At 43.4% G+C, this 27,539-nt stretch overlaps 1 protein-coding gene across 1 annotated transcript in view; it reads left to right on the forward strand.

The window, feature by feature from the left end:
- Positions 1–27,539, forward strand: part of GAS6 (growth arrest specific 6) — a 103,185-nt gene that overhangs the window by 43,768 nt on the left and 31,878 nt on the right. The window contains 6 exon segments of the mRNA XM_029604619.1: positions 2,179–2,205; positions 2,208–2,240; positions 7,673–7,795; positions 9,464–9,586; positions 20,295–20,420; positions 21,799–21,920. Of these exon segments, the coding sequence (XP_029460479.1) occupies positions 2,179–2,205; positions 2,208–2,240; positions 7,673–7,795; positions 9,464–9,586; positions 20,295–20,420; positions 21,799–21,920 (554 nt within the window).

The following is a 27,539-nucleotide window of genomic DNA, read 5'->3' on the forward strand; positions in this document are numbered from 1 at the left end:
TAATAGCCGTTAATGGACTTCTCCTCCAAGAACTTATCCAATCCTTTTTTAAACCCGGCTACACTAACTACACTAACCACATCCTCTGGCAACAAATTCCAGATCATAATTGAGTCCCCTGCCCTTCCCTCTGTTCCCCTGACCCTTAGCTCTTGGCGATATGAACTTTGGGGAGGAATAAGGTGCCGCACTGGCTTCAGGTAGATGGAAGGTGACATTCATCCTCTCCTCATCTTCCCCCACAGCATTGTCTTCCTCCTTGTGCTGACCCCAGCAAGACCAGCACTCATCACCTCCTCCTCCTAACATTCATCCCTCTACAAGCTCTTCCAATCTTCCTCCCTATTCATGTCACTCCTCCAGAAGTGTTCACCACCGCTGCCCTGCTCTTCCCCCAAGATTTACATCCCTTAAACCTTCCTTGGTGGGGGCATCACTTCTCACGCTGCCCCCACCAAACATTTAATCCCTTTCAGCAGTCGTTTCCTTGCACAAATCATCCTGGCCCAGCAGGAGCTCTGGGTGACTCCTCCGCTTCTGCTGTGTTAGCTGAATCCTAAGTTTTTGGGAAGACGGGGATCTGCTTGTTTCGGAGCAGTTTCTTCCCCCATAAGCCAGCGCACCAGAGAAGAGAGCCCTATACTCCCAGGCAGCAGGTAGGGCGAAGACCGGGAGCCCGACTGGCTCTTCTTTGCTGTCCTGTCGGCTCCGGCCTCGCCGCCTCTCCTCCTCCTGTCCCTACAGTGCTGGATTGCGGACAGAGCAGAAGGGGCAAAGCAGGGATGAGCAGAGGGAGGTTTTCTGTTCCTGCAGCAGTCAGCAGCGCTATGCGGACAAGTTTTCTACTGTGTGTATGCTCCCTGCTCCAGCCTCTCTCTCTCCGTTCTTGTCCTCTGCAGTGGTGTTCAGCTGCCACGTGGCCAGGAGGGCAAGAGCCACGTGTGACTCCCAAGCCACAGGGTGGCCACTCCTGGATTACACTCCTCTCAGGGCTTATCAAATTGGAGCTGTGGCTGCATGGGTACCTCATCTTCGAGCTGCACCTCTTGAGGACATCTACAAAGCTGCAACTCTGTCCTCTGTCCCCACCTTTTACATCTCATCCCCCATCTAGACAGTCTTTCAAAAAAAAAAAGTGACAGTAAATTTGGACCTGAAGTTCTGCACATCCCTGTTCACCCCGGTGGGATCCAGGTTGCTTTTAAGTAAATACTCTGCTGCAGCTTTCAGCTTGGGACTCTCCCCCCACGTGTCCTGGCTCTAGTTCATCCCTGCTTGTCCACGGAGGAAAGCAAGCTTGCTTTTACTGTAAATGGTGGCGTCTGTAGACAGCAGGATGAATTAGCCATGCTAAATACCTTGCCTGATCACCCTTCTGGAGAACCGACTGCCTAGCTAGATTTAGCTCTAAAATCGACTGAGGGGGGACCTCGCAAGGTAACGGCCCAAGCAGGAATTCCCACATGAGCTTAAAGAGGTAAGGTCCATTAGGTGACATCACCCGCTTCGTGGCTGATTCATCCTGCCCGTCTGCAGGGAACCATAGCAAAACTACCTTTTATACGTGTAGCATCTTAAAATGGCAGGTGGACTGAATAAAAAGATCTGTCAAGTGGTGCACGTTCTAGCAAAAAAAATCTGATTTAAAAAATATATTTTTATATTTTTTATATTTTTAACATTTCAATGATTTGCATTCCACGTTGAAACTTCTCTCTCTTCTTTTAAAAGGCAAGGGATGGAAAAATAGCTGTTAACTTAATAAACCAAGACGTGGAACATTAAAAGATGCTAACGTGCCTTTTGGTTGCAGCCTCTACGAGCATTTCCGAAGTGCTAGATTTTGCAAAACAGCTGAGGGTTTTTGCATTTTGGGGAGAGCATCTGGTGGAATAATCTAAAAAACTGTGTGCTTGAACAGGTTATATATAATTATAATTCCCTGCAGTGCATCAAAGCTAAAACATTTTGTTATCTGGAAAGAATTTTCAGGACATTTGGAGGACAGTAATTTTAGGTTGGGTTTTTTGTTTTTTTTTGTTTTGTAAAGATTCTTCAAATCCTCTTCCCCCCCCTCCTAACCCCTGACAAAAAAAAACCAAAAACCGGTTGGCTCCATGACAACTTAAGTGCTGTGCCAGCTATCAGGTAATAATAAAAATGTTTTCTCTTCTGCAGAATGTATTACCACGTTTGGGTCACCGTACACAAAAGTCCTAATCTCATTACTTGTATTCACAGTAAGTTTTGGTTTTTTTGTTTTTCCTAAAGATATTTTAATGTAAATTCTTGACAAATGCTACTTTGTTTTCTTGATAGTTGAATTAAGATTTTTCTGCTTCCCATAAAAAAGGGTGTGTGTATGTGTGTGTGTGTGTGTGTGTGTGTGTGTATGTGTGTGTGTTAATAAATATCCATGTTTCCTGGAAATAACACGTGCAGCCAGCTGGAATAACTCTTCTCATCTGATGTACGGTAAACCTTTGACGTAGAAATGTTTAGCGGTGCTAATAAATCTGAACTCGTGGAGGAAAGGAAATCCTTGGATTGCGTCCCGTATCCCGTGGAAGAACTGTATTATCTTGTGCTGATGTCGTGCATAAATAGGATTACGGTGTGGCAACTTTTTTTTTTTTTTCATTGCCACATTTAAAAAATAAATCTAAATCTTCAGTGAAAATATAATTTTTGCACTTTTATTAGATGCCTGTGGTGCCTGCACATGCCAGCTTGTCCACCTTTTCGATATTTATAAGATAGTATATAGTGTTCTCTTTTCAGAAATCAGGAGTCATCTTTTTTTCCAAGAATGGCTGCATGTTTATTTCATAAATGCTAAACTGTGAAATGCATTGGGATCCTCTTGGGGGACATCCAAGTTATCAGCTCTCACATCACTGCAGTTTGTTCTTAAAACAGAAAATTCTTGAAGTATCTTTTTCAGAAAAATGTCATGGCACATGTGTGTTTATAAAATTGTTGCAGTGTCAGGTTTTGTATGTTATGTACTTTTTTTTAATTTGTGTTTTTTTTTATAGATAAAGCTGTAAGTTCATGCTGTGTTTGCATTTGTGGAGGCATGCACATGCCAAAAAGCTGTATATGTGTCCTGACAATTGCTCTGTTTTTCTTTACTTGAGTATTTCATTCAATCATTTTTTTTTCTTATATTCTGCCTTTTTGCTACTTTCTCTTTTCTTCCCAGCTGTCCTGTCCACTAGGACAGTGGAATGAGCACATATGAACAAACCTGCATTTTGCTATACAGATTTCAAAACTAAAAAGACAAGAGTTCACCTTCTTTAATGTGTAATTAACTTTTTCCTCTTTCCTTTTTTTTTTTTATATTTATTGCATTTTCAACAAATGAATAAGCATTACGACTTACGGAAACATACAAGAGAGAATTTAACAAGCAAAAATGTACTCTAAATAATTATCTTATTCCAGTAATATATCTCACTTGTAATATTAAGGAAAAATCGGAGGCTCCAAGATGCAAAATTATAAGAGCAGATTCCTTTCAGCGGAAATGATTGATTAAATCGAGAGGCTGTCACTGTACCATTTACATATAAATGCCGTAAATCGAAGTTTATACACTTAGACAATATCGTCCGAGGGACGAGAATCCAAATATGAACGCAAATGTACCGGATCAAAATATACACGTTTAACACTTTGATATGTTATAATACATTGACAAGGAAATCCAAGATTAAACTTAGCACCCATAGCCAAAACCTCAGGACGCATTTGAAGAAATCTTTTCCTACATTTCTGCGTGGGACGGGTAATATCTGGAAAAATCCAAACAGGCTTGTAATTTCTATAAAACACAGTGCTGCAAAACTGACTGCTGTGTCTAGTCATAAGGTACTTCATAGATTTTTCTTTTGCTTTAATATTCTATTACAATTTTTCTTTTAGAACTTATGTAGTGCACCTAGGGGCAGATTCTAAAACCCCTGCGCGCCGGCGGCCTATTTTGCATAGGCCGCCGGCGCGCGCAGAGCCCCGGGACGCGCGTAAGTCCCGGGGCTTCCTGTCGGGGGCGTGGCGGGATGACACGGCGTTTAGGGGCGGGGTGTGGTGTTCCGGGGGCGGTGACGTGGGCGTGGTTTCGGCCGGGGGGTGTGGCTGCGGCCTCCGGAGCAGCCCCCGGGACCGGACCACGGAGCGGGGCAGCCGGCCGACGCGCGCAAAGTTACGCCTGCTTTCAGCAGACGCAACTTTGCCGACAAAGGTAAGGGGGGGGTTTAGATAGGGCCGGGAAGGTGGGGGGAGGGCGAAGGAAAGTTCCCTCCGCCTCGGGAACAGGCAGCGCGCGCTGGGCTCGGCGCGCGCAGGTTGCACAAATGTGCACCCCCTTGTGCGCGCCGACCCCGGATTTTATAAGATACGCGCGGCTACGAGCGTATCTTATAAAATCCAGCGTACTTTTGTTCGCGCTCGCGCAAGTATATAAAATCTGCCCCCTAGTGAATAGTGTGGCCAACATCTTGTTTTCTTGGCTGAGATTTTGCTGCTAAGTTTTTATTTTTTTTTCTGTTTAAGTTAAGCATTAAATTGTATCTTCCAGATTTCTGTAAATATAAATTGCGTATCTTCTGCAGCTTTTAAACTAATTCATGATTTTTCTGGTCTTATTTTTACACTTTTTGAATAAAATGTAAGGTCATGCCCATTGACTCAAAGATTTGTTTAAAAGAACTGTTCAATTTATACTTTTACGTGTGCAATCTAGATGTTTAGTTACCATAAGGGTATACATGGTGCACAGCATGCAAGTGTAGCTCCTTTTCCAGAATGTTCTGAAAAGGCAAGGGACACATTCGGTCCTGGTGCTAAGGCCTAACAGCCATGGGGCATGGATAGACCTTCAGGGCCCAAGGTGCAGGGGTGAACCTATTCGATGGTTGCAACTCATTTTGGGATGGGTGTTCCAACTCTAGTACAGGTCTTCCAAGGTAACTGGCATCATGCACCCTTATTTCTGTTTATATATATATATACATGTCCCAAAGTTGTTATACCAAGGTCTCTCTGTGAAAATCCCTCGGTATCGAGGTCCTGAAATGTTACCCTCCGGGGTATGGGAATGGTAAGCATCCCAGATGTGTACTGGACAGTTCCTTGCCAATCCAATGCCTGAAGGCGAAAACCTTTGTCCAGATAGCAAAGTTTGGGAACGTGAACTGTTTCTGGCATGAAAACTCCCATGGGGAGGACCCCAGATGATACTCTTACTCCTTGTTCTTTTCACCAGATGGGAACCTGAGATCTTTTAGGAAACATTTCTTGCCAATTTTGCTCTTGGAAAGGAAGGGATGACAGCAAACTTTCTCCCAAAACAAAAGGAAAGTCTTTACAAAAAAAATCTCCAACCCAAGACACCATTGTTCATCCACTGCATGTGAGATAGAAACAGCAGGTCTTTTATCCTGATCTTCCCAGAAGCCAGGGGATTCTCCTTCCATGAGCAAACAGCAGGGGATGCAGAGAGAAGAAAAATACCAAAATGGAAACATCTGAAATCACTTAAATAACCATGGATACCCTCAAGGCAACCCCACCAGAGGGGTAAACTGCCCCCCTTATTCTGGGGAAATACTAGGCCGTGAGGGCCAACCCTCCAGAATTAAGGGTACAAATAAAAAAAAAAACCTCACACCTTATCCACTGACTACCAACTCAAAGTGCCACAGTGTCCTCCTAGTCTGCTTGACTTTGAGCAGACATGAGCTCGCTACTCCAGCAACCTCTCGGAGTGCAGGATGGAATAGAAGTTCCACAACATGGGCGTATGTGGCATAATATGAGCCTGGTTGGAATACATAGAAAGTAAAATAAGGACGTTGGATTTGTTTTTCCTGCCAAAAGGGTGATGGATGCATAGAAGAATAAAAGATAAGCAGATTAGGTGGATGTGGTGGGTCTTTAATGTACCATGAGTTTAGCATTAGCATGATGTCTATTTTTTTTTTATTTATTTCAGAAACTTATGTCACCTATTCACGGCGATAGGCCACTAACCATTATCAAGACACAAAAAATAAAATGCATAAAACATAAAATATTGGGACAATAACAAACAAGTGAAAAAGTCATGAAGAGGAAAGCTGAGCTATCCCTCAAATGTCTGACAAAATATATGCATCTTCAACATCTTTTTAAAAGTCTGCATATGTTAGTCATCTGAATAAGAGGTAGCAAGTTCCATAGGTTAGGGTTGGTGACAAAGTCTCTTACGTCTGCAAGCTGGTACCTGGTGAATCAAAGGTACATCTAGGAGGCCTCTTTGGTTATAAATGTGCAATTGCTGATTGATTCATTACCTTGGATCAATCTCTTGCATTTTGTGAATGGGCAAGGCAACCGCAAATTGAAAACATTTGGTTAACGGCAATTAGTGAAGCTGTTACAGAAGAAAGGATGCCTGCAATAACCTACTAGCAGATACGGTGAAAGCTAGTACTGGGAATTTTAAAGCTTGCTAGGGACAAATATAGATAATGATGGAGAAAGATTTGAGAGGTTGCAGTATTGCAAGCAACTCTCCCCTCATTTACTTGTGCAGAGGGGAGGGATGATGAAAAGAAAAGAAGGGGCAGATAAAAGATGCCTAGTGACACTGCAGGCCATGGGAGTAACTGAGTTAGATTACAACTTCTCAGAGACCAACCGTGTCCTTGCCAGAAAGCTGATGGTGACTTGGGTACTGACCACCAAAGATCCAGGGATCTCAGTGGCTGAATGTTTGGCCAGATTTTATAACAGTTTTATAATTACAGAGCTTGGGAAGTTGGGTTCTGGGTTTTGGAATAGGGAATTTACAGGATTATCTATCAGGATGGAAGGAAACCAGTGAGGAAAACAGCAAAATCTGACTTGGATAAGGAATGCTCTACTAAAGTGACGCTTCTGTGGTTGGCAGCTGGGATACGTCCCTAGCAGTGTGGACAAGAAATACTGCGCAGACTGGCTGGGCCAATTTGCATTTAACTTTTATTTTATTTTAAATTCGAGTAGCTTGCTTGCAACGGAAAAAGGGAAACTGTAAGAACTCTTCAAGAAGATAACGAAAGAAATAATTTTGGCAATTCCTACAAGTCAGTAGCAATAGAGGAATCCAGGACTCAAAACACAAGAAAATTTCAATAGAAAATAAGACAAGTATCACGAGCAAGCGAAAAAAAATGATTTCTTTTTAATCAGATTTAATCCCAATTTTAAATTCTCCTTTGAGGGTCATTTTCAGATTCCATTGAATTTATCCTAAAAGAGCAGATAGCCTAATTAAGAATTATTCAGTTATTTACCTAGAGCAGGTTGTAAATTGATATTTTTTTGCTGCAAACATTTCTGTATGCTCTTCAGTTAAATGAATTTTTAAGTATTACATTTCCACTTTTTAATAATGTGTTTGAACAATTGTCAAAATATTTATTTTTTAGAACCTAATCCTTACAGAAACCTTTGACATTAGAGATCCCCTATGGATGCTACTTGTGCATGAACCTATAAGCCAATGGGTGATTAGGGATTTCTTTTTTGCATGTCTAAAGTGCCATGCAGGTCCTCAGATTTCATGTCTGAACTGAACTTGGTAGTTATGAGCTAAAAATACATATTAACTTGGTACAAACTTTATTTTTTTTCTCTTAATTAGATTTACCAAATCAGTGTATCCCGAATCCATGCCACAAAGATGGAACAAAATCCTGTGAGGATCTAAGGGGGGACTTCTACTGTCAATGCAGGACAGGCTGGAAGGGGAAAAAATGCGATTTTGGTAGATATAATTTACATATTATAACAGCTGTTTACTTGCAGTGTGGGGTTTCTTGGTGATACAAAAACCACGTTACGAGGCATTTTCTGCTGATCCTTAATAGAAATGAGATTTTCTCTAAGTATTCTTCTGATCGGTTTCCTATAATTATGATTTTACAAATCAGCAGTGAGAATGAATATTTTTCAATGTTGCGTAGTTGATTCTGTTTATTATTTAACTCACATTGAAAACTAAGCATTTAAAATATTTTGGCTCGTTGCTCAGGCAGTAAAGCTTTTTTTTGTTCACATGTTCTGTTATATTCCATTGATCTCTAATTTTGCAAAATGTTGGAAGTATGCAAAAAAAAAAAAAAAAAAAAAAGTGAACATGGAGGTAAAACCCTATAAGACAGAGACCAATATACCCTTTCCCTTTGCTTCCCGTTTTGAAAAAATTATATATTTGTATACTTTCCATTCTATGGAATGTTGAAAACGTGTGTAAACGGAATCAATGTCTGTCTGTCTGTCTGTCTAGGCATAATAACTCTCCCAAAAAGTGACAGAAATTCACCAAATTTGGCATGCAGGAAGAAAATGTAACTGGACAAGTTTGGAAACTAGAAATACTGGGTCTGTATTTGCAGAGCACCGAACCTTTTAAAAAAGAAAAAAAAAAATCCCTGTTGCTTTCAGTAGGAATCAAAAGCCCCCTCACCACCCTTCCAGCTGTTTGGCCCCAGAATAACACCAATAGAGACAGGGGAAAAAATAACTGAGGATGGCACCAAAAGATGCATACACCGTATACAGAAACTCTTATACATCCTGACTATATCAACACACAGCCCCACTCCCCCTCTATGCATCACCTCCACATGCCCCATAGCCATACATACATACCTTATACCTATATTCCATGTGCACACCACATCCCTGCACACAAATTCCTTTTGCAGTCATTTTATTTTCACATGGCTAAAATCGTTTGGTTAAAATAAATGCACACCTCTAATGTAGAGGTTCTGACGGTGATTGTGAACAGTTAAAGCATGAGAGAGATAATTTTGAAGTATAGGATTTTTCCTCCTTCTCAGTGCAGCCTCTAGGCAGCAGACAAATGTGTTTAGGTTTGAGGAAGGGGCCGCTGGAATCAAATTGGAAAGATTTTTTTTTTTTAACTTGAAAAAAAAAAAAGAAAAAGTTGCGCAGACTTGGCTTTGTAGCCGTGCGGTGGTAAATTTCTGTTGGAGGAGGGGGAGAGATTGCAGGATGACCACTTTGCAAACTTGGCTGAGGTTAGGGAACGTAAAGGCAGTCGTACGTTTTCCTGCCATCCCCGTGACGCTGTGGGGAGGGAGGGTTTCTGAAATGGTGCGATCAGCATTACAGCAGCACTAATTGCCCACACGTCGCCCTCCTACAATCTATGCTGAAAAACATTCCTGCAGTCACGCTCTCTGTATGCTTCCCCCTAGTTGTTTTTATTTGCAGTACTGGGCCATTTGTCTTCAGTATTTAACCATCTATCTAGTTCAGAATTTTTTTTTTTTTTACAAAACTGAAGCCCTAAATATGAAACTTGAGTTGGCTATAAATGGTAATTGTATTGCAGTCGAGACTGCTGCACGGGTTGGCTAGTTGAAGGAAAAAGCCCTGTAACAAATGTTTTTGTTACATGCAGATGAAAATGAATGCGTTTTACAGAACGGTGGTTGCAGTCAGATGTGCGTCAACAGGCCAGGGAGCTACCACTGCCTGTGCCACAACGGCTATGCGCTTCTCCCCAACGAAAGAACCTGTGTCGGTGAGTTACATCATTTGATTGAATTTGTCTAACTAGTGTCGGGCACGGATCAAGAAGAGTTCCAGTAATAACAAAATCTTGCAGCAGCCCAGTCTGTGTCTACTCTAGAATATTTGTTCAGATTCCTAGATTCAAAATCTCAGTTTATTTACTGTTAATTTACAAGTGCTCAAAACTGAATTTGGCATTTTGCTTGGGGATAGACATCAATTGCTTGAATCATCCTAGCGAACATGGTTGGTGGTGATATTTTGATAGTAAAATGCTATAAAATTTCATGAAAATCAAATTTTATTTTTTTTTTTTGAACTGGAGCCGTTTCTTCCATCTGTCAAAGATCTTCTTATTGGACAGCTTCAACCACAAGGTTATTCCTCTGCTCATAAGGAATCCTCTAAGATTTTTGTTTTTTTTTTGTAGCACCACTGCTTCTGCGGCCAGCTTTGGGCTTCCACAGAGTAAGATTGCCCTTTTAAACCTAAATTAGTGTATGCCGTTCCCTTCTTTAAAAAAAAAATTTGAGATAGCTGGAGAGTACTCGGTGGAGCCTAGACAATTCATGTATACATTTATAACCAAAAAACTGAAAAAAAAAAGCATGTTTTATAGGACTCGATAGGTTTTATACTTTTTAAATTTTGATCAGCCAAAGTACTCAGGAGTTCATGGAAGCATTTTTTTTTTTTAATTAAAAGAAAACAAAGAAAGGAGAAAAATGTGGAAAGTAAACCCAACATCTCAATTTAACAATAATATATGATGTGAATGTGATGTGTAGGGTGTTTGAGTTCTGGAATAATCTAGGAAAACCTCTGAGAACTGTGCACATATATCAGCTACTGTGTTCTCCTGTAAGCCGTGAAAGAAAAATCTCCTATGAAGTGAAAAGACAGGGAAGACTGAACAGTGCTAGCAAATACTTTCTGCTCTTAATTAAATCATGCATCTGAGAACTGGCTATTGAATAATGACCTGCAGTATCTGAAACATTTCCAAATTTATGGCTAAGAATGCCATGCAATTCAGGCTTTAGTAAAGCTCAGATTGGTTGTATGGAGGGTGCGTGTCATGTGTGGGGTTTTTTTTGTTCCCCCCCCCCCCCCCCCCCCCCCTCAAAGTCAAAAAGAGTGAAAATTGATTTTCAAGCTTTTCTTCACAATATTAGAAATAAAAATAAAATATGACTAGTGAAAACATGACTGCTTCTAAATTTTCGTTTTAAGAAAGTAGCATAGGCACATGGGACATTCTTGGCTTCCCTTCCAACTTCTGTCCCTCCAAAAAACAAACACACACACAATGCACCTCCAAATGGATTTAAATAAGGCTACAGTTTGTCTGACAAAAAGATGAGCCCAAGAATTAACCAATCATCATCCAAAACTCTTGCATCATAGCACCCCTTCCCTCACCTTGGGGCAGCTACTGTCTTGACCCAGCAGCCAGCCGCCAATAGCCCCTTCCCCCCCCCCCCCCTCCCTGAGGTTCCGAGGCTGCCATGACCCATCATGGTTGGTGACCACGTTGACTTGTCTGCTGCCTTGGGTAACAGCCCTCCCGCCCCCAAATACATGAACACTAAATCAGTCATATAACATATGAACTGAGCTAATTGATAGGTAACTAACTGGGGCTTGTATCAGTCACCTCAAAACAAGGGTAATCATTTCATTAACTCTCCTTCCCCCCAAAACCATGACTCTAAAAGCTATGCAAAAAGACTACTTCCAAAGCCTCATGAAGTGAGTTGTTGAAAAGGTCACCACCAATGTTGGATAAGAGAATTCGACTAAGGAATTTTTTCCTGCTTTTTCTGTTTCACTGTAAACCGGCATGATTTGCATTTAATGCAAGAATGTCAGTATATAAAAGTTAAAAATAAATAAATAAATAAGAGAACTCCATTCAGCAATGGAACCCAGGACACCCTTCCCTAGCCAAGGATGTTCCATCCATGAACCTGTTTATTGACCTTTTGAACACCTCTCCTCCAGAGCAGCTGATCAACAAATTTTAGATAATCCCAGACACTTGCCAGGCATCATGTTCATCAATGTGCACAAGTCTTTCCTAGCTGCTGCTATGAACTCATGGTAGGACCAAATCCTCAAGTTGTTGTCCTCCAAATTAACTATAGGTTCTGAGGCTTCCATTTCCTTCAACTACTCTGAAACACAATGGACAACAGCTAGTAGAGATGTGTGAAATTTCATATTTCCCGTGCTTCGGGCCTTTTAAATTCGGGGGGACTCAAATTTTGGATTCGGGTTTCAGGCTCCCCGAACCAGGAAGAATTAGGAAATTTCGTTGATGAATGCACAATTTCGTCCTAGATGAATGCACATCCCTAACAGCTAGTCCCATCTCATTCCATTAATGCCAAACCACTGTACTCTCATGTTTCCTTCTGTCATTCCCAAATGTTTCCATAAGGTCAAATTTTTAAAACCCTTTTGAAAGCTCAGTGCAAAAAAGTGACCCACAGCCCTAATCAGCAAATCTTACACACTAGTTACCCCATATCCTATTTCAGGATGAATGTACCCTGTGAAAACCACTGAGTGACAATGCCCAATGCATTGGATTGCAACCCTGAAAAGGCATTTGAGCAATGCCAGTGGCAGCTCCAATCATGAAAGAATGTGCGCCATAGCTATCCATGTCCCCTCCCAAGCTCTGAATTACCTGCTTGAGAACACTTGCAAACTGATAGTCAATGAAGAGCCATTGCTATGCACTTAACTGCCTACCCCCCCCCCCCCCCCCCCCCCCCACCAGACGAATGCCCTATCCTGTAATCCAAGCAAGCTTTCCACCAGGCAAATCACCCTATCCTGGCGAATGTGCAAGATGATATTTCCTTCAGGCAGCTGTACATTCTCCATTAACCCTGATGATCTCTGCAAAGCTCCTGATGTAACAACCACCAACTTGCATTTTTTGGGCAAGTATAAATGCAGCCATGAATAAGACGGCTACAAAATCATGCCAGTACATGGCCTGAGGAGCCCAAGCTTCAGAACACTTCCCACTTTGAATGAAAGAGGGCATTCATGATTGAGTTCTCTACTCTTGGCACGTGCCCTACCCTGGCCGTAATGTTCCATTTTAAACTCAAGAACGTAAGAACTGACGTAAGAAAGCAAATGCCCTCTTCCCCCCATTATCACACCAAAAGAAAACCTGTTTACCCCTCATTCCTGCTCACCAAATCACCTGTGCCATCACTAAAGGAAAGCATTCCAAGAAAATGATATTCCTTGTTCTTGACTGCATCCTCCCTGCCAAATACACCCCCAAAACGTAAGGAACCTGCCACCTGAGAAGATAATTCCGTGTCTCTGTTGGAAACCTCTTCACATTGCATCACCAGCAACACCATTAAATGATTCCTCAAAATTCTCCCAAACCCCAAACTCCTCTCTAGTGCTTCATATCACACACACAAAGTGCTGCCTGGGTTTATTTCTTGCTATTGAGGCTGAAAGCTGTCTAATAAACACTCTTCTCATGGATGCAAAATCCAAAGAATCAATAAGGAACTGCATTTGCTCCAGTGAGGCTTTTCTAGGCTCTCTCCTGTGACTTTCTTGCCTGTTTTACGAACTCTCCACCGGTTAACTGTACCATTACCCAATTCATGAAAGTGCTGAACATCTTGAAAAATGAGCATGAGATGATCCATGAAAAATTGATCTCCCCCCTTCCCCCCCCCCAATTGAAAACCAATGGTGGAAAGCTTATCAGGGTGGTATTGGCAGGAAATGGAAAACACTTGACATAGGTTTTAGCCATCAGCGCTCCCTTTGCTGCCCTCCTGAGTAAAAAACACTACCGACTGAATGAAGCATAGCTTTCCGAAAAAAATTCCCTTGGCATGAATTCATTTACAGACTAGCCTGGAAAGGATGAATTCAAAATTAACCTATACCCGATGGCTTCCTCTTTCAGCAATACCACCAAAGGGGACAAATGAGTCGCCTTGAATGGAGGGGTGTTTCAAGACCGGCTATCCTACCCCACTGCAACTCAGATGGTAGCTTATCCTGCACTACACGCCCCCAAAACCCTGGATCCTTGTAACAACCTGATAAAAACCCCTCCCTCAAAATCATCGCTGCCTTTATCCGAATACTTCTCTAACCACGTCTGCATAGCACCCGAGCAAATCAGGGTCGGGGCTTTCCTGCTCAAAAGATCACAGCTGGTTTCCCCTTCTGCCCCCTCCTCCCACTTGAGGGGTGTTTAACACTCTCTCTTCAATTCAGGATGGACCTCCACAGGCAGTTGAGAGAAACAGGCAGGAGGATTTATTAGACTGCCAACACAGAAGCTTGCCTCTCCCACCCCACCGCCGCCTTCAGCCTTCTCACTTCCTGTGAAGGATGAAAGGAACTTGCAAATGTGCCCTGTCCCCCAGGTGTATGACCCATATTGGTCATCTGTTAACCATAAATTAATATCTTGGCTTCCCCAGAACATAAAGGATTCTCTTTCACTTTACCACAAAACCTTTCATCATAATTCAACCAAGCCCCACCCATTGAGTCCTTACAGGCTCCTGTAATACTGTCCACATACGCCAGCAATGAACCATATTGTGTGTGTGGAGTCACAATGGCCAACTGTACCAGCCAACCTAAGAAAACACAGAACCCAGTTTGAAATATTCCTTGACACCTTCTTGGATGCTTGTTTCCTCATCTCTTACATTTTTTTTCATTTCTCCTTTTTCCACCCTTCGTGCCCTCCAATAATGTAAATCTTCTAATGCTCCTCAAATCTTTCGGTGCCCACTCTCATAATTCAGTAAGAGCTTCCTGGGCCGCCCCACTACTTGCATCTTGTCTTGCAGTCTCCTCTGTAAGTGATGAAGAGGAAGGTGACAGAGACCCAAGCCCTTGACCTTTTTACCCTCTCTGCCCTCTTGTCATCCCCAGACTCACCTGAATGAGGAGCTGCAGTTGTGACTTCAATGACCTGGTCTACACCTCCAGCTTGCTCCTGGCCCTGCCATCTCCTGTGCAGGAATTTGCTTATTTATTTATACTGCCTGCAGAATGGTCACTGCCTGCTCATCCATGGCTTGTTCCCCTATAACAGATGAAACACTGGGCTCACCTGCATCATCGATCTTCGCTGCCATTTTAACAAACCATCCTTGACCCCTGTGCACCTCTACAATGTCCATATCATGCTCCCAAAACATCTGAGTCCCAAAATGCCCCCTTTCATACATTTCCCCCATTCTCATATATCCCTCATCCCTTCCAAATCTTCACCACCTGATCAATCCTGCCACTGACCCAATGTTCCTCATCCATAGCTACCCCCACTATGCCAACCTTGGCATCCTCTATATCCCCCTGCCATACCCAACTCTCAATGGCATACCCCTCCAACCTACTGATAAACCCATCTCACTACTGAGCTCATGACATCCAGTCCAAATCCTCATCTGGGTTGAGACCCCAGTTCTCCGCACACCCTGTCCTGCATTTTCATTCTCACCCAGAATCCACCTCTTCTCATCTGACCCTATGTTTCTCAGTTTCTGTAACAGGCAATGATTCTGCCAGCTGGCTGCTAATTTTACCAGCATCCCTTTCCCTCCCTTTTTCCCTTTCCTTGCAGTAACAGCTTGGCCCTTTGACCTAGGCTACAAGCCCCTCCCTGTCAAACAATATCCATCAGTGCTCCCCACAGTTTGAACCCCTTCCCACCTGGCAACACCCCCACCTCCTTGTGACTGAACATTCGGCTGGCCAACCTCACGCAGTTGCCTCTTGCTCTGTGATGCCTACGGTTCTTGTGCAGCGCTACACCTGCCTAGGGCAAGCATACAGACTGGGGTCACATCACCCTCTGTCCACTTTGATCAGCGGACATGCTCAGAACTGGATCTGGGAGCCCCCTCACACACACACCCCCCCCCCCCTCTTTACCAGGCCAGTACTCCCTTACCTGTTCTCAAATCCCTTGGAGCCATCAAAAGTCGAGGGGGAGGAGTTCACCATCGCTCTCAAGCCAGCTGTCTCCAGGCTCTCAGAAGTGCTCTCTCTCATCACATCTGCTACGGCCTGCTTCTCGGCAGCAGCTCTGCAAGCTCTGGCCATCAGGTGAGCAACACAAAACCAAAAAGAAACTGAGAACGGCAAAGGAGAAAGGAGGAGGAAGAGAGACGTACCTCTACTTGACAAGGAGGCCGACATGCCCAGCAAAACCAATAATCTCCATAGGAACCGTCCAGCCATGATCCACTCTAGCCCGCTGGTGTGATTCAAAATTCACATAGCGAGAAGAGGAGCAGGCGAGACGTACAAAAAAATGCTGTTCCCTCCAACTCGCCCCTCCCCCCCCCCCCCCCCAACAAGAGAATGCAGCGCTCGTTATGGGACCCACTGATGGTGGGTCCCACTGACGGTGGGTAGGGACTTTGCCCTCCCAGCCTTCTATTTCTTTAACCCCCTGAAAATTAAAATCCAGCCGAACCCACCCCCCTGCTATTTAGAAAATATTATGTGATAATCATCCACTGAGCCACATATATAGAAATAGGAAGACCAGTGCAGCTCAAGATATATAAATGGGCAGATGCTCGTCTGCAGCTTACCATATACACACAACTCCTCTAATGTCAACAATCAGAATCTAATATTAAATGTGACCTTCATTAGGGGCACCACCGGCTGTTCTGCCTTCGTTTGCCCTTTAATTAATCAGTCCTTTTATCACAAACTTTTTTTAAATTATATTTTGCAAATAAAATCCAAAGCTTGGTCCTCAGTTTATAACAGGGCTTCCCAAACATTTAGCCAACGTGATCCTATTTCAGCGCTTCAAAATTCACATGACCCCCAGAGGATGACAAAAGCAGATCAGCAAGGGTACAGTCCCCCCTCCAACAACTATGCTACTCTCACCCTCCCCTCAGTCTAGCTGATCTCCTCTCCCAACGTCGACTGTCTCTTTTCAGGCCTCTAGAGAACCTTCTCTCGACCCCAGCCCTTTTTGTATCCTCCCCACCTGATCACCTCTAACCCCCCCCAAGGCCGCCTTGTAACTCCTAATCCTGTCATCCCCTCCCTCTCACTCCATCCCATATCTCTTGCCTCATCTCCTCCCACCAGCTTTCATATCTTGCCCAGATGATCCTCTCTGAACCCCCCCCCCCCCCTTAGCTCCTTTTACCTCCCCCAGTGGATCTGCTTTCGTTTCCCCTCTCTCAACTTTCATAGTCAATCCCTCTCTAGGCTGATCCAACCCTTAAGCCGTTCTGGCGAGGGTCAGCAGCAACGTTTTCCTTTAGGCCGAAGGTGAATGACAACTGGAGAGAAGAGAGAGAGGGCAGGATGATGCCAGGAACAACATTTTTCCTCTTGGAGTAGGGTCAGTGGTGGGTGAGACGATAGGGGGCGTTATCTTCACTGGCCCCATACACACTTAGCCCTTCTCTCCCTTCACGGCTGGTCCAAGTGCGACGGAGATGTGCAAATGGCAGCAGCATTTAGTAATGCAGGTCAGTGCTGGCTCACAGGCCCCCGCAGCAGCCCCGATCCCCCCTCCTAAGGCTTCCCTGTTACCACAGAAGCTCATGCAAGGGCAGGGCCTACTGCAGGATCCGCCAGTTATGCGCTGGCTCGCAGGCCCCCCCCCCCCCCCCCCCGCAGCGTCTTCCGTTACGAATGCTGCTGCTTCCGGCCCCTGCTGCTATTTGAGGGACTTGTGACCCCCAGCTGAAGGGTTGTGTGGCACCATATGGAGTCCCGATTCACAGTTTTTGGGAAGCCCCGGTTTATAACATGCAATCATTATTTTAGATAATGTTAAGCTGCTCTAGTCTTGTTAGAAAATTACAGGTCGCTGCCAGTCATGTACTGCATCTCCATTGGGTTTTAAAAATAAAGTTTTACACCCCCTTCTCCTTGACTCTAAAGTCTGATTCTTCAAGTGCTATTAGAGATCAGTACATTGTAATAGCCAGCACCCCTAAGAAACTTGTATTTAGCAGCTATTTTGAGTAGTTGCAGTCTTTATGATTTCATTCTGCAATGCAACCCAGAAAACATGCCTGGACTTGCCAGTGGTCTCGTTGTGTTACTATCCATCTTCATAGCATTAGAATGATTCACAGAGGCGAGTGGGTGGCCTCGTGTTAGGATGATCCATTCTAAGAGCGCGAAAGAGAGCATACTTAGAATAGCTGTTTGGCTCTTTCCAGGCACATTTCATTTTAACGGATGACTCTGGTTGGGGAAAAACTTTAAAGTATGTGCATGCTGAGCCCCTGCTAAATAAATGCATGCTGTGGAGTGACCAGGGCACGTCTGTTCTTAGTGTGGCCATCAACAGTACAACACTTTAGAATGTGCAAGCTCTCCATTTTTATTCCTGGACTGGAAATTGTAGATTTAATTTAGCTTTTAGGAAGTGGGATGCTCCTGTTAAGGCCCCCTCCGGAACCCAGAGGATTGGGTCATGGATCTTATAGCTCCATGTCAAGGGGGACAAGCTTTTCCCCACTGCTTGCATGGAATTGTAGATCTGAAACAAGGAACAATATGTGGTTACTCTATGCCTATTTGATGCAAGTCAAGTCTCTGGATTTTGGTAGGAAATGTGGCAATTTAAAAATATGACTGTATAGAAATACAGTGTAAACTAAAAAGGGAATCAGATTTAAAACCCAGGTTTTCTGTTTAATTTGAAGTCTGGTCTTCCTTTAGTGTCTCCAAAGCCTGAGATGCATTAATAGTTCTGATCACTTATTTTGTGTTTTCGTCATAGTATATAGTTTGTTGCATCTAAACACCCCTGTTTTATGTGAACCAGCATGATGGGACTGCGTTCTCGAATGCCGGTATATAAAAAACCTGAAATAAATAAATAAAACTCTCTGCCTCTTCCATTCTGAAGTTTTAGGTGGTCCTTCCTTAAATCCGGCCCTGGTACTAGTAGATCTGCTCCATTAATAACTGCGGTTAGCCGCCGTAGGCAGATAATAGCCCTAGTAATAGTGGCTGTTATAGTCCCTAGTCTCCCTTAATGTGTTAATATGAATTTAAAGACCTGCGTGAAGCCAGGCCGTGAACAACTGTACTTGATTACGTTATGTTTAAGTATTGTCTGTCAGAGCCAGGGTTATGTAAACCTTCTTGGTGCCAGGCAATCTTTCTTGTAAATTAAGCAAATCCACTTCAGGAGCAGACCCAAAGCCTATAAAGTCAGTGACTGCACCGGATCAAAAGAAAGGAAAGCAAACCACTGTTAACATTTTCAAAAATAAATCAAGCAACTGCACATTCAATTGGCCAAGTTGCTCCCATGAGCACTTTGTGCGGTTTTTTCCTAGTTAAGGGGTGCAAGTTTGTGTTTTAAGTGTATAGGCGATTTTATCATAACCACATTTTGTGTTTTAATGAAGCCATGGGATATCAAATGGAAAGTAAAGTAAACGTTTTATTAGCCTATGGCTGTGAGAAGTGCAGAACTTGGCTACTTGCTCATGTTTGGGGGGGGGGGGGGGGGAAGAGCCCATTGAGCTCAGATTCTGGGCCTTAGCTCTGTCTGTTCTTGTCATGCTGTAGTTCAAAATAAGGTGGTTCCGATTTGTTGACGCGATTTACACTCTTACAATTATGGTAAACTTTTTTAAAACAGTTTTATTTTTTGTAAACTTATAAACTGCATTCTCAGCTGAAGACCGGCCGTCCAAAATAGCGTGCAATACCACGATTAATGGCATAACAAATTGGGGGGGGGGGGGAAAGAGATATATTTACATTTGTAAATGTGGTGATTTTATAGCAGTAGTGGACAAAACTATATTTGGCACAAGAACCACTCTGATGGTCCTACCTAAATGGTGGACAGCGCTGTCAGAGGGGGGTCCTGCCTGAGCTCTGGTTGAGGCTTGCATTCCAGCTCTGCTTGCAGCGGGTTATCTCTCTCATCAGCCTGAGATATCGCGTCTTCTCAGACATGCCGGAGGCAGCGATGTGGCTGAATGAACCTGGGGGGCCATAATTTCCCCAAACCATATTATAGGGTTTGTCAAAGGCAATAAAGCATTGAATAAATTGAAAAAAGAAAAAAAAAAACCCAGCATAACATGGCATCTACTTTGTCCCGCTCATCTCTCCACCTGCTTCTCCAGGTAAGCTTGTATATGCATATCCACAATACATAGCAGGGCAACCCGTGAATTTGTTTAAAAATTAAATTTTAATTAAAATTCTTTAAAAGCAAGTTTACTTTGCAGTAGCAATAATGTTCTGCTTCTTTAACTGTTTATTTTATGATTAATTATTTTACTATTTTATTTGTTTTTATTAATTTATTATGAAACTTTGTATTAACTTCTCTTCATTTCATTTTGAAAATGCAAATATTTTTAAATGAATAGTTAACTAATGTAAACCGATGTGATATGTTCCCATGAAACATTGGTATATAAAAATTAATAATAAATACAAATAAATTAATGATGTCATTTTGGCTTGGTCTTTGACCTACAGCCTGTCCAGACATCACAACAGCTGGTTGTAAAAAAAAAAACAAACCTTTTGGGTCTTAATCCGGTCTGTTATGTTAAAAATTGGCTTTCTGGAAATGGGTTCCTATTTCTTAAAGGGACCAGATCTAGACCTCCGCTACCTGTATGTGCAGACTCCATGCTAACCTGAATTGTTTGATCTCTTTCCTCCAGATATTGATGAATGCATAACTTCACCAGACATCTGTGGGACAGCACTCTGTAAAAATCTAATCAGCTCCTACTCATGTCTTTGTGACGAAGGTTACAAGTATGATGAACTAACAAAAACTTGCCTAGGTATGTTGAAAGCTGAAACTGAATGCTTTTTTTCAGTGTGCATACACAAAGTATTTTGGTTTTCCTGAGTCTGATGAGAGAAAATGGCTTTTTTTTTTTTTTTTTTAATCCTTTTCATTAAAAGCTTTTGGCCTATAGGAAATTGCATTCTAGTGTTACATACTATGTATATTTTATTTGCTGATTGAGCAAGTGGTGTTATGTGCGTTCACACCAGTTCTGACTTTTTCATATATGCTAAAAAAAAAACAACTGAATAGTTATGTAGTTTTGTTTTGCCTGGAGGCACCTGTTCTAGAATATTAGTCTGGGGCCCATAACCTAATTGTTCTAGAGAGGGGCCTGGATGTAGGTGCAGGCAACTACACAGGGTACCAAAGTTTGAAGTTGCTGAATGTCCAGGTCAAAGAGGACCTTGAAGTTAATGCAGCCATGTGCCCCAAAATATTAAATCCAACTCTTGGTGCTAGTAGATCTGTTCCATTAACTGTTAGCCGTCATAAACAGATAATAGTCTAGTAATAGCGGCTGTTTTATTCAGGGCTTCACTTACTGTGTTAATATGAATTTAAAGCTCTGTGTGAAGTTAAGGCCATGAACAACTGGGCTGACTACATTGTGTTTAAGTATGTTTGTTTGTCAGAACCAGGGTTCTGTAAACCACCTTGATGCCAGCATGCCTTCATGCTTTTTCTGTTGCAGTTAATTGGTGTGAAATGCAGGTTTCACTGATGCTTGCAAAATCTGTTGTATGCTGTGGAGGCATTAATCATGCTACATAGGAGAAAGAGGGTATTTCAGCCATTGCTCCAGGGCTAGTTTTAAGATTCTGGTGCCTGTAGGCACAGGGCCATTATGGTTGCCCCTTTGAAGCTCTGTTGGCGCATGGCCCCAAATCAAGCAGAAACAGGTTCCCTTTTGGTGCCTTCAAAATTTGTTAACCTGAGCTCAAGCCTGCATTGCTCAGGATATTCAGCACATACCAGCTGATTTAAGGGGCACACTTGTGCTGAGATACAAAGGAGATCGCGGTTGATGCCCCAAGCCAGAGCATTGCAAATACTATTGATAGATAGGAGGGGAAAGTAGGATTTCAGTTGTGGGAGACTTCCAAATTAGATGTGAATGAAGGCCTTGGTGTCTGTTAATGTTGAAGCAGATGCTGGCTGGGTTGGAAGCCTGAAGAGGCTGCTTGTTCGGAAACTTGCTTGTGCTTGAATGTTTTGATCAGTCTTGATTAATGGTCGTCTTGTACTTGAGGAGAAAATGGCAATAAAATTTGAACATGCAGTTAAACGCCGATCTATAGCCTTATTACTTTGAATAAGCAAAGCTTTATTTTTCCTCCTTGTTTTTTTTTTTTCTTGCATATATACAGATGTGAATGAATGTGAAGAGAAGCGATGTGAACAGACCTGTGTCAACTCACTTGGCAGTTACACGTGTCATTGTGATGGCAGAGGCGGCATTAAGCTATCCCCTGACATGAATACCTGTGAGGTAGTGTGTGCTGCTGCTGTAGCTTATAATGAAATGATAGTGTACATAGTGTATGAATATGGTAAGCATGTATGGAGTATTTGAAGGAATGGTCACATAAGGGGGAAAAACCATGGGATGACCAAGATGAATTAAAAAAAACATGTTTGTGTTGGGCTATGTTCTTTCTTCCTCTTTATGCAAACTCTCAAGAAGATTGTATAACGATGGAGTGTTAATTATCAGTGTCAACTGATTATGTGCAGTTTTCAATGCTTGTTCATCTATATGTAATAATTATTTTTTTAAAAATCACTTTATTGCCACAGCATTGATCAACATGTGTGCCCATGGTTTCTATGGACATTGATATTTTGAGAACAATAGAATAGCATTCCATGTATAAAAAAAAAATCTGTACAGTTAACCTGTCCTGAAATGCTACCAGTACAATAGACTCAAACTCAGGTGAAATTCAAGCTAGAAAAAAAAAAAAGAGGAAAAACAGATCTATAGCAATCTTGGTCAGCACAGAAAAGATTGGCAGGATTTGTCATGCTACAGGTCTGCTACAGCTTTCTTCCTTGTCGGTCTACAATAAACCACCTATATTTCAAGTACATGAAAGTGACTGCAGTATTTGGAATTTTGTTTAAAATTATATTCCCTTTAGTTCAAGATTTTTTTTTTCACAGTGATAAACTCCATTTCTTACTTTACCCCCTGTTTCCTCCCTTCCTCACTCACTCTTCCCTCCCTTAACCTCCGCATACTCTCAAACTCACCCCCCCGTCTCAATGAAGCCACATCAACGTCAGTAGATACCTCTTCTATCACAGTTTTCTAATGTCAGTTGGTTATGACAATTTTCTGGGAAGGATGTTGTGAAGTTGGCCAATTTGTACAGTATCTTGGGTCTCAAAGACTCTTGCCTTTCCGCCAGCATTGAAAAGACGACCCTTCAGGCTTGTACATATGTTGCAGGCCACATCCTCTTACTGATTTTGGCCTCCAACCAGTCCATTTCAATGTAGTTTGTCATTGTATTCTCCCACTTGATCAAGTCCAGGGCAGATGACTATCCATCGATTCATGTGACATTTGCATGGCAAGGCAAATAAATCTGTCATTGTCATCCAGATCTTCCTTTCCCCTCTATAAAGGTCCATAAAATAACTGTCTTCCGTCTGGTTTTAATTACTTCCCTGGGCATTGAGAAATCACTTGGAGTATCTTATCCTAAAAAGATCAAACAAGGGAGCATTGTAATAGCTTGCGTATTAGTGTACTTTGTTTTTTGAGACACCTGCCACATAGAGATGTAGAAGCCAATTTCATATATCGTTTAACATCTATATATGAATGGTGAATCAGTTGGTACTCAAGTCTCGCATAATTTCACATCCATACATATTTATGCAGTGCCATATAACACCTCCTTGCTATGGTAACAGACACAGTTGTACAGTACACGTAACACTGCAGACCAAAAGTTGCACAAAGCTGTAAGATTATAATCCGGTAGTTTTTGTTTGCATAACATATGCCACTGTGCAATGGAATTCTTCCCTTCCCCAATTTCTGTGATTGCTCGTGTCGGTGTCCATTCCTTGGAAAGCTCCTCTGATGTCCAATGTAATGAGCAAGGGTAATGGCAGGCTTATAGAAATGCAAAAAACTGAATCCCTGCCAGCCGATGATCCATTTGCAACAGATTAAAAGATTTTATAGTCTTTTTTTTTTTTTCCTCTGCATGATATAAGTGCATTATGCATTAAATACCATTACATTTCCATCCCCAAAATACTTGAATGTTCCAACCTCGGAGCAAAGTCAGTTTCCTCGTAATGGTAACAATGATTTTGTACTTTGAACGTCCCACTAAACTTTCATCCATCTCCAAGCATCTATACACGCCTGCATCAGAACATTCCCCCAGCCAACTTCCTCGTCCCCGTCTCATCACCGTGTACCAGAAAAAGAGACCAAGGGGTAAACATTATCGAGAAACCCTTGCTTACAATATTTATATTTTCCGGCTATCTACTCTCCAACAAACCTCATTTGGCAATCCTCATTGTAAAACTTCACGTTGGGCAGGTTCACCCCCCCTCCCCCCTCCTCCCTCTTCCCATGAATCAATTTCCCCAAACTTATTTTTCCTCTTTTCCCTCTCCAAATTTAACAAATATGGACTTTCTTGAGCATGACGTCTTTGTGCTTCAACCAGCAAAGTAATATATGGAGTCTGTAGAGTAATTCAGGGAGGGTAAATCATTTTTATTAGAACACATCTACCTATAAAAGGTACAGGAAGATTCTTCTATGTACTCAATTGATTGTGCATATTTTGAAGTGTCTAGTCAATTTTAAGCGCATAAATCTGTTTCACGCCTGATGGGATCCAAAAGCCCAGGTATCTTATTTTCCCCGATGTCCACTGAAATGGAAAAGGACCCGACTGGTCAACCCGTGTCCTGTCCTCCAGTGGCAAGGGCTCTGATTTTTTGCTAAAATTTATTTTCAGTCCAGCAAATGATTGAAAATCTGCAAATAATGCCTGAATTTCTAATATACTTTTCTTGGGATTCCCCACAAATAGCAGAATATTGGCAAAGAGGGAGATTGCATGTTGCACCAATTTTAATCCCCTCGTATGCTTGCCGTGAGCATAATTTGATTGCCAGGGGTTGAATAGCAAGCAAGAATAAGAGGGGTGAGAGAAGGCACCACTGTCTCACTCCTCCACCCAATTTGAAACTCTGTGGCATCCCCATTAATAAAAGTGCACGCAGTACAGTTATTATATGATGCCCTTAACCATTTCAGCATTTCACCTTGAAAACCATACCATTGAAGCTCCCCAAACACACAATTCCAGGAGGTAGTCAAAAGCTTTCTCAGCATCTAATCTAAGAACCATAGCTTCACGGTTGGCACTTTGACTCAAAGTCGCTATTAAGCATCGTACAATTTTTTACCCCATTGCCTACCCTTTACGAAACCAGTCTGGTCTGGATGAACTAATTTTGGTAAAATTGAATTTATCCAATTCTCTAAAAATTTCAGCTAAAATTTTTAGGTCCAAATTTATTAATGAAATAGGTTGATAAGAACTAGGTTCTTGGGGGTCATTACCTTTCTTAGGAAGAATCACTATGATAGATTGATTTATATCTTGTAACAGGGACTCATACTGCAGTAATCCATTATAAAATTTAACTAAAGGTGCGAGTATATTAAATTTCAGGAATTTATAGTATTTGGACTATCATCCAAACCAGCTGCCTTCCCTGATTTAAGTTTTTGAATAGCCTGAAATGCTTCAGAATCTATAATATTCAGATTGAGTTGCTGTCGTTCCCCTGCTGTAATCTGTGGCCATTCAAAGGGGCCGATTCAATATAGTGAAAGGACCAATCAACTTTCAGGACAGCCTTCTGAAAGGTGATTGGTCCTTTCATTGACATGTGACAGTAAAGGGACCAATTGGCAATAAGTGAAGGAGTGAATAAATTAATATTCCCTGTACGTACCAGGATCAGTCCAGGACACCTGGGTTGTGACTCCGCACCAGTAGATGGAGACAGATTAAAACTTGTGGGCGGAGCCATATATAAGCCCCTGTGCCAGTCACAGCCCCTCAGTCTTACTCTGTCTCCAGTAGATGGTGCAGGTCCAGTCACAGCCCTGCCTGACCTGATTCTGGTGTTGGTGTTAGTCAGGTTTGAATTTTTTGGGCTAGGCTTTTTTGTTAGGCATAGCTGTTTATATACCAAATTGGGGTTTTTTTCTTTTAATCCCTTAGTCTCGGGTGCCCTGCCTCCCAGGGGAGTTGAGAGGTCCTGAGGGGACTACCCTCCCCCGGTTGAGGCCGCTGCCAGGGTTGAGGACCCGGCTGAGCTAGTGGCAGCGTCAGGGGTGACACCAGGGAGCCTGGTTCACTCACCCCTGCAGGAATAAGGGCTTTTCAGTACCAGGGACAGCGTTTTTTGTTTGTAAAAAAAAAAAAAAAAAAAAAGTTTTTACTTTTGTTTTTGCGGCTCTCTGTTACCTGGCGTCGCCGCTCCGTTTTGTCGGTGGGGGGGGCGTCATTGGCAGGGGGGAGGTCGCTGAATTGCGCTATTTGTTTATTTTTAATTTTTTAATTTTTGAGGTAATTTTTTCGCCGCGGCCCCGTTTTCTCCCGCGTTTTCGCCGGCATGCCGCGTGCTGCACAGTGCAGGGCCTGCGGCTCGGCGCGCGCGCGTGTCTTTCAAGGGACAGCCTTTGTTCAGCTTGCGTCCCGGGTGATGAGGGACCCTCGGCAGCGCCGCGGGGGGCTCGTTCCCGGGTCGCGCGTTCGCCGTCGCGCGGTGGTAGCTCCGCTGACAGGCCTCAGGATCTTTTCCCGGTTAGTGCGGGAGTGGCGGCCATCTTGGCCACCGGCCGGGAAAATTTCGCGGGAAACGGTGGGGGGCCTCTTCCTTTCCTCCTGCGCTTTCCCCACAGCGTGTCGCGGCAGGGGAGGTTCCCTCGGAGGGGCTCCGGTCCCGGGAGGCTTCCGAGAGTGATTCTTCGGATTCTGGTGATTTTCTGAGGATTTTGCGCTGTTGCTGCGCAAAGTTCTCAAATACAAGCGCAGCAAGCGCATCCAGGGGAATGGCTCGCGTGCGGCCGACCACGGGTCCCCTCCACGGAAAAAGAAGTCCAGGAAGGGCGCGGAGATCGCCCACGGTGCGACCCGGGGGAAGCGGCCTCCCAGGGGGGTGCCGCAGGAATCGGATCCCGAGGATTCCCCTGAGGATGATACGGAGTCCGCCGAGGAGCCCCTGACGGGGGCCGGAAAGGCAGCAGTGGATGGTACTGCACAGCCCATTGCAGAGAAAGCTGCACAGGCTGCAGAAGGGGATGACCCCAAGGTGGTACGGCTATTCCGCAGAGAGGAACTGGCACCTCTCATCCCGGCCATTCTCCATGAATTGGGAATTGAAGCTCCTCCGGTGGTGGTCCGCCAGGAGGCGAATATGGATCCTGTTCTTCTCGGCCTCACAGGACCGGCGGTTGCCTTCCCTTTTCATTTCTCGTCCACGGATATCCTTTTCAAGGAATGGGATACTCCGGAGTTAGGTTTGAAAGTCAGCAAGGCCATGGATAAACTCTATCCTTTACCGGAGGAGGCGCTGGAGCTCCTCCGACTTCCAAAAGTGGATTCGGCGGTGTCCGCTGTCACGAAGAGGTCTACCATCCCTGTCACGGGAGCGACGGCCCTCCGGGATATTCAAGACCGAAAGTTGGAGGTACAGCTCAAAAAGATTTTTGAGTTTTCCGCCTTGGGAGTTCGAGCTGCCATTTGCACGAACTTCGCTATGCGAGCTAGTCTGCGCTGGGCCCAGGTACTGCAGGCGAATGCAGATCTCTCTCCGGAGGAGGCTTCCCAAGCAGATAGGTTGGAAACAGCTATCGCATATGGGGCCGATGCGCTCCATGATCTTCTACGCACTTCAGCTAGATCCATGGTGGCAGCGGTGTCGGCACGCCGCCTCCTTTGGCTGCGCAACTGGGCGGCGGATGGTTTGTCCAAGGCTCACCTCGGGGCATTGCCCTTCAAAGGGAAATTGCTGTTTGGTAAGGAATTAGATGACTTGATGGTTTCCCTGG

The sequence above is a fragment of the Rhinatrema bivittatum genome, chromosome 5 (assembly GCF_901001135.1).
Source record: "Rhinatrema bivittatum chromosome 5, aRhiBiv1.1, whole genome shotgun sequence".
NCBI classification, from domain to species: Eukaryota; Metazoa; Chordata; class Amphibia; order Gymnophiona; family Rhinatrematidae; genus Rhinatrema; species Rhinatrema bivittatum.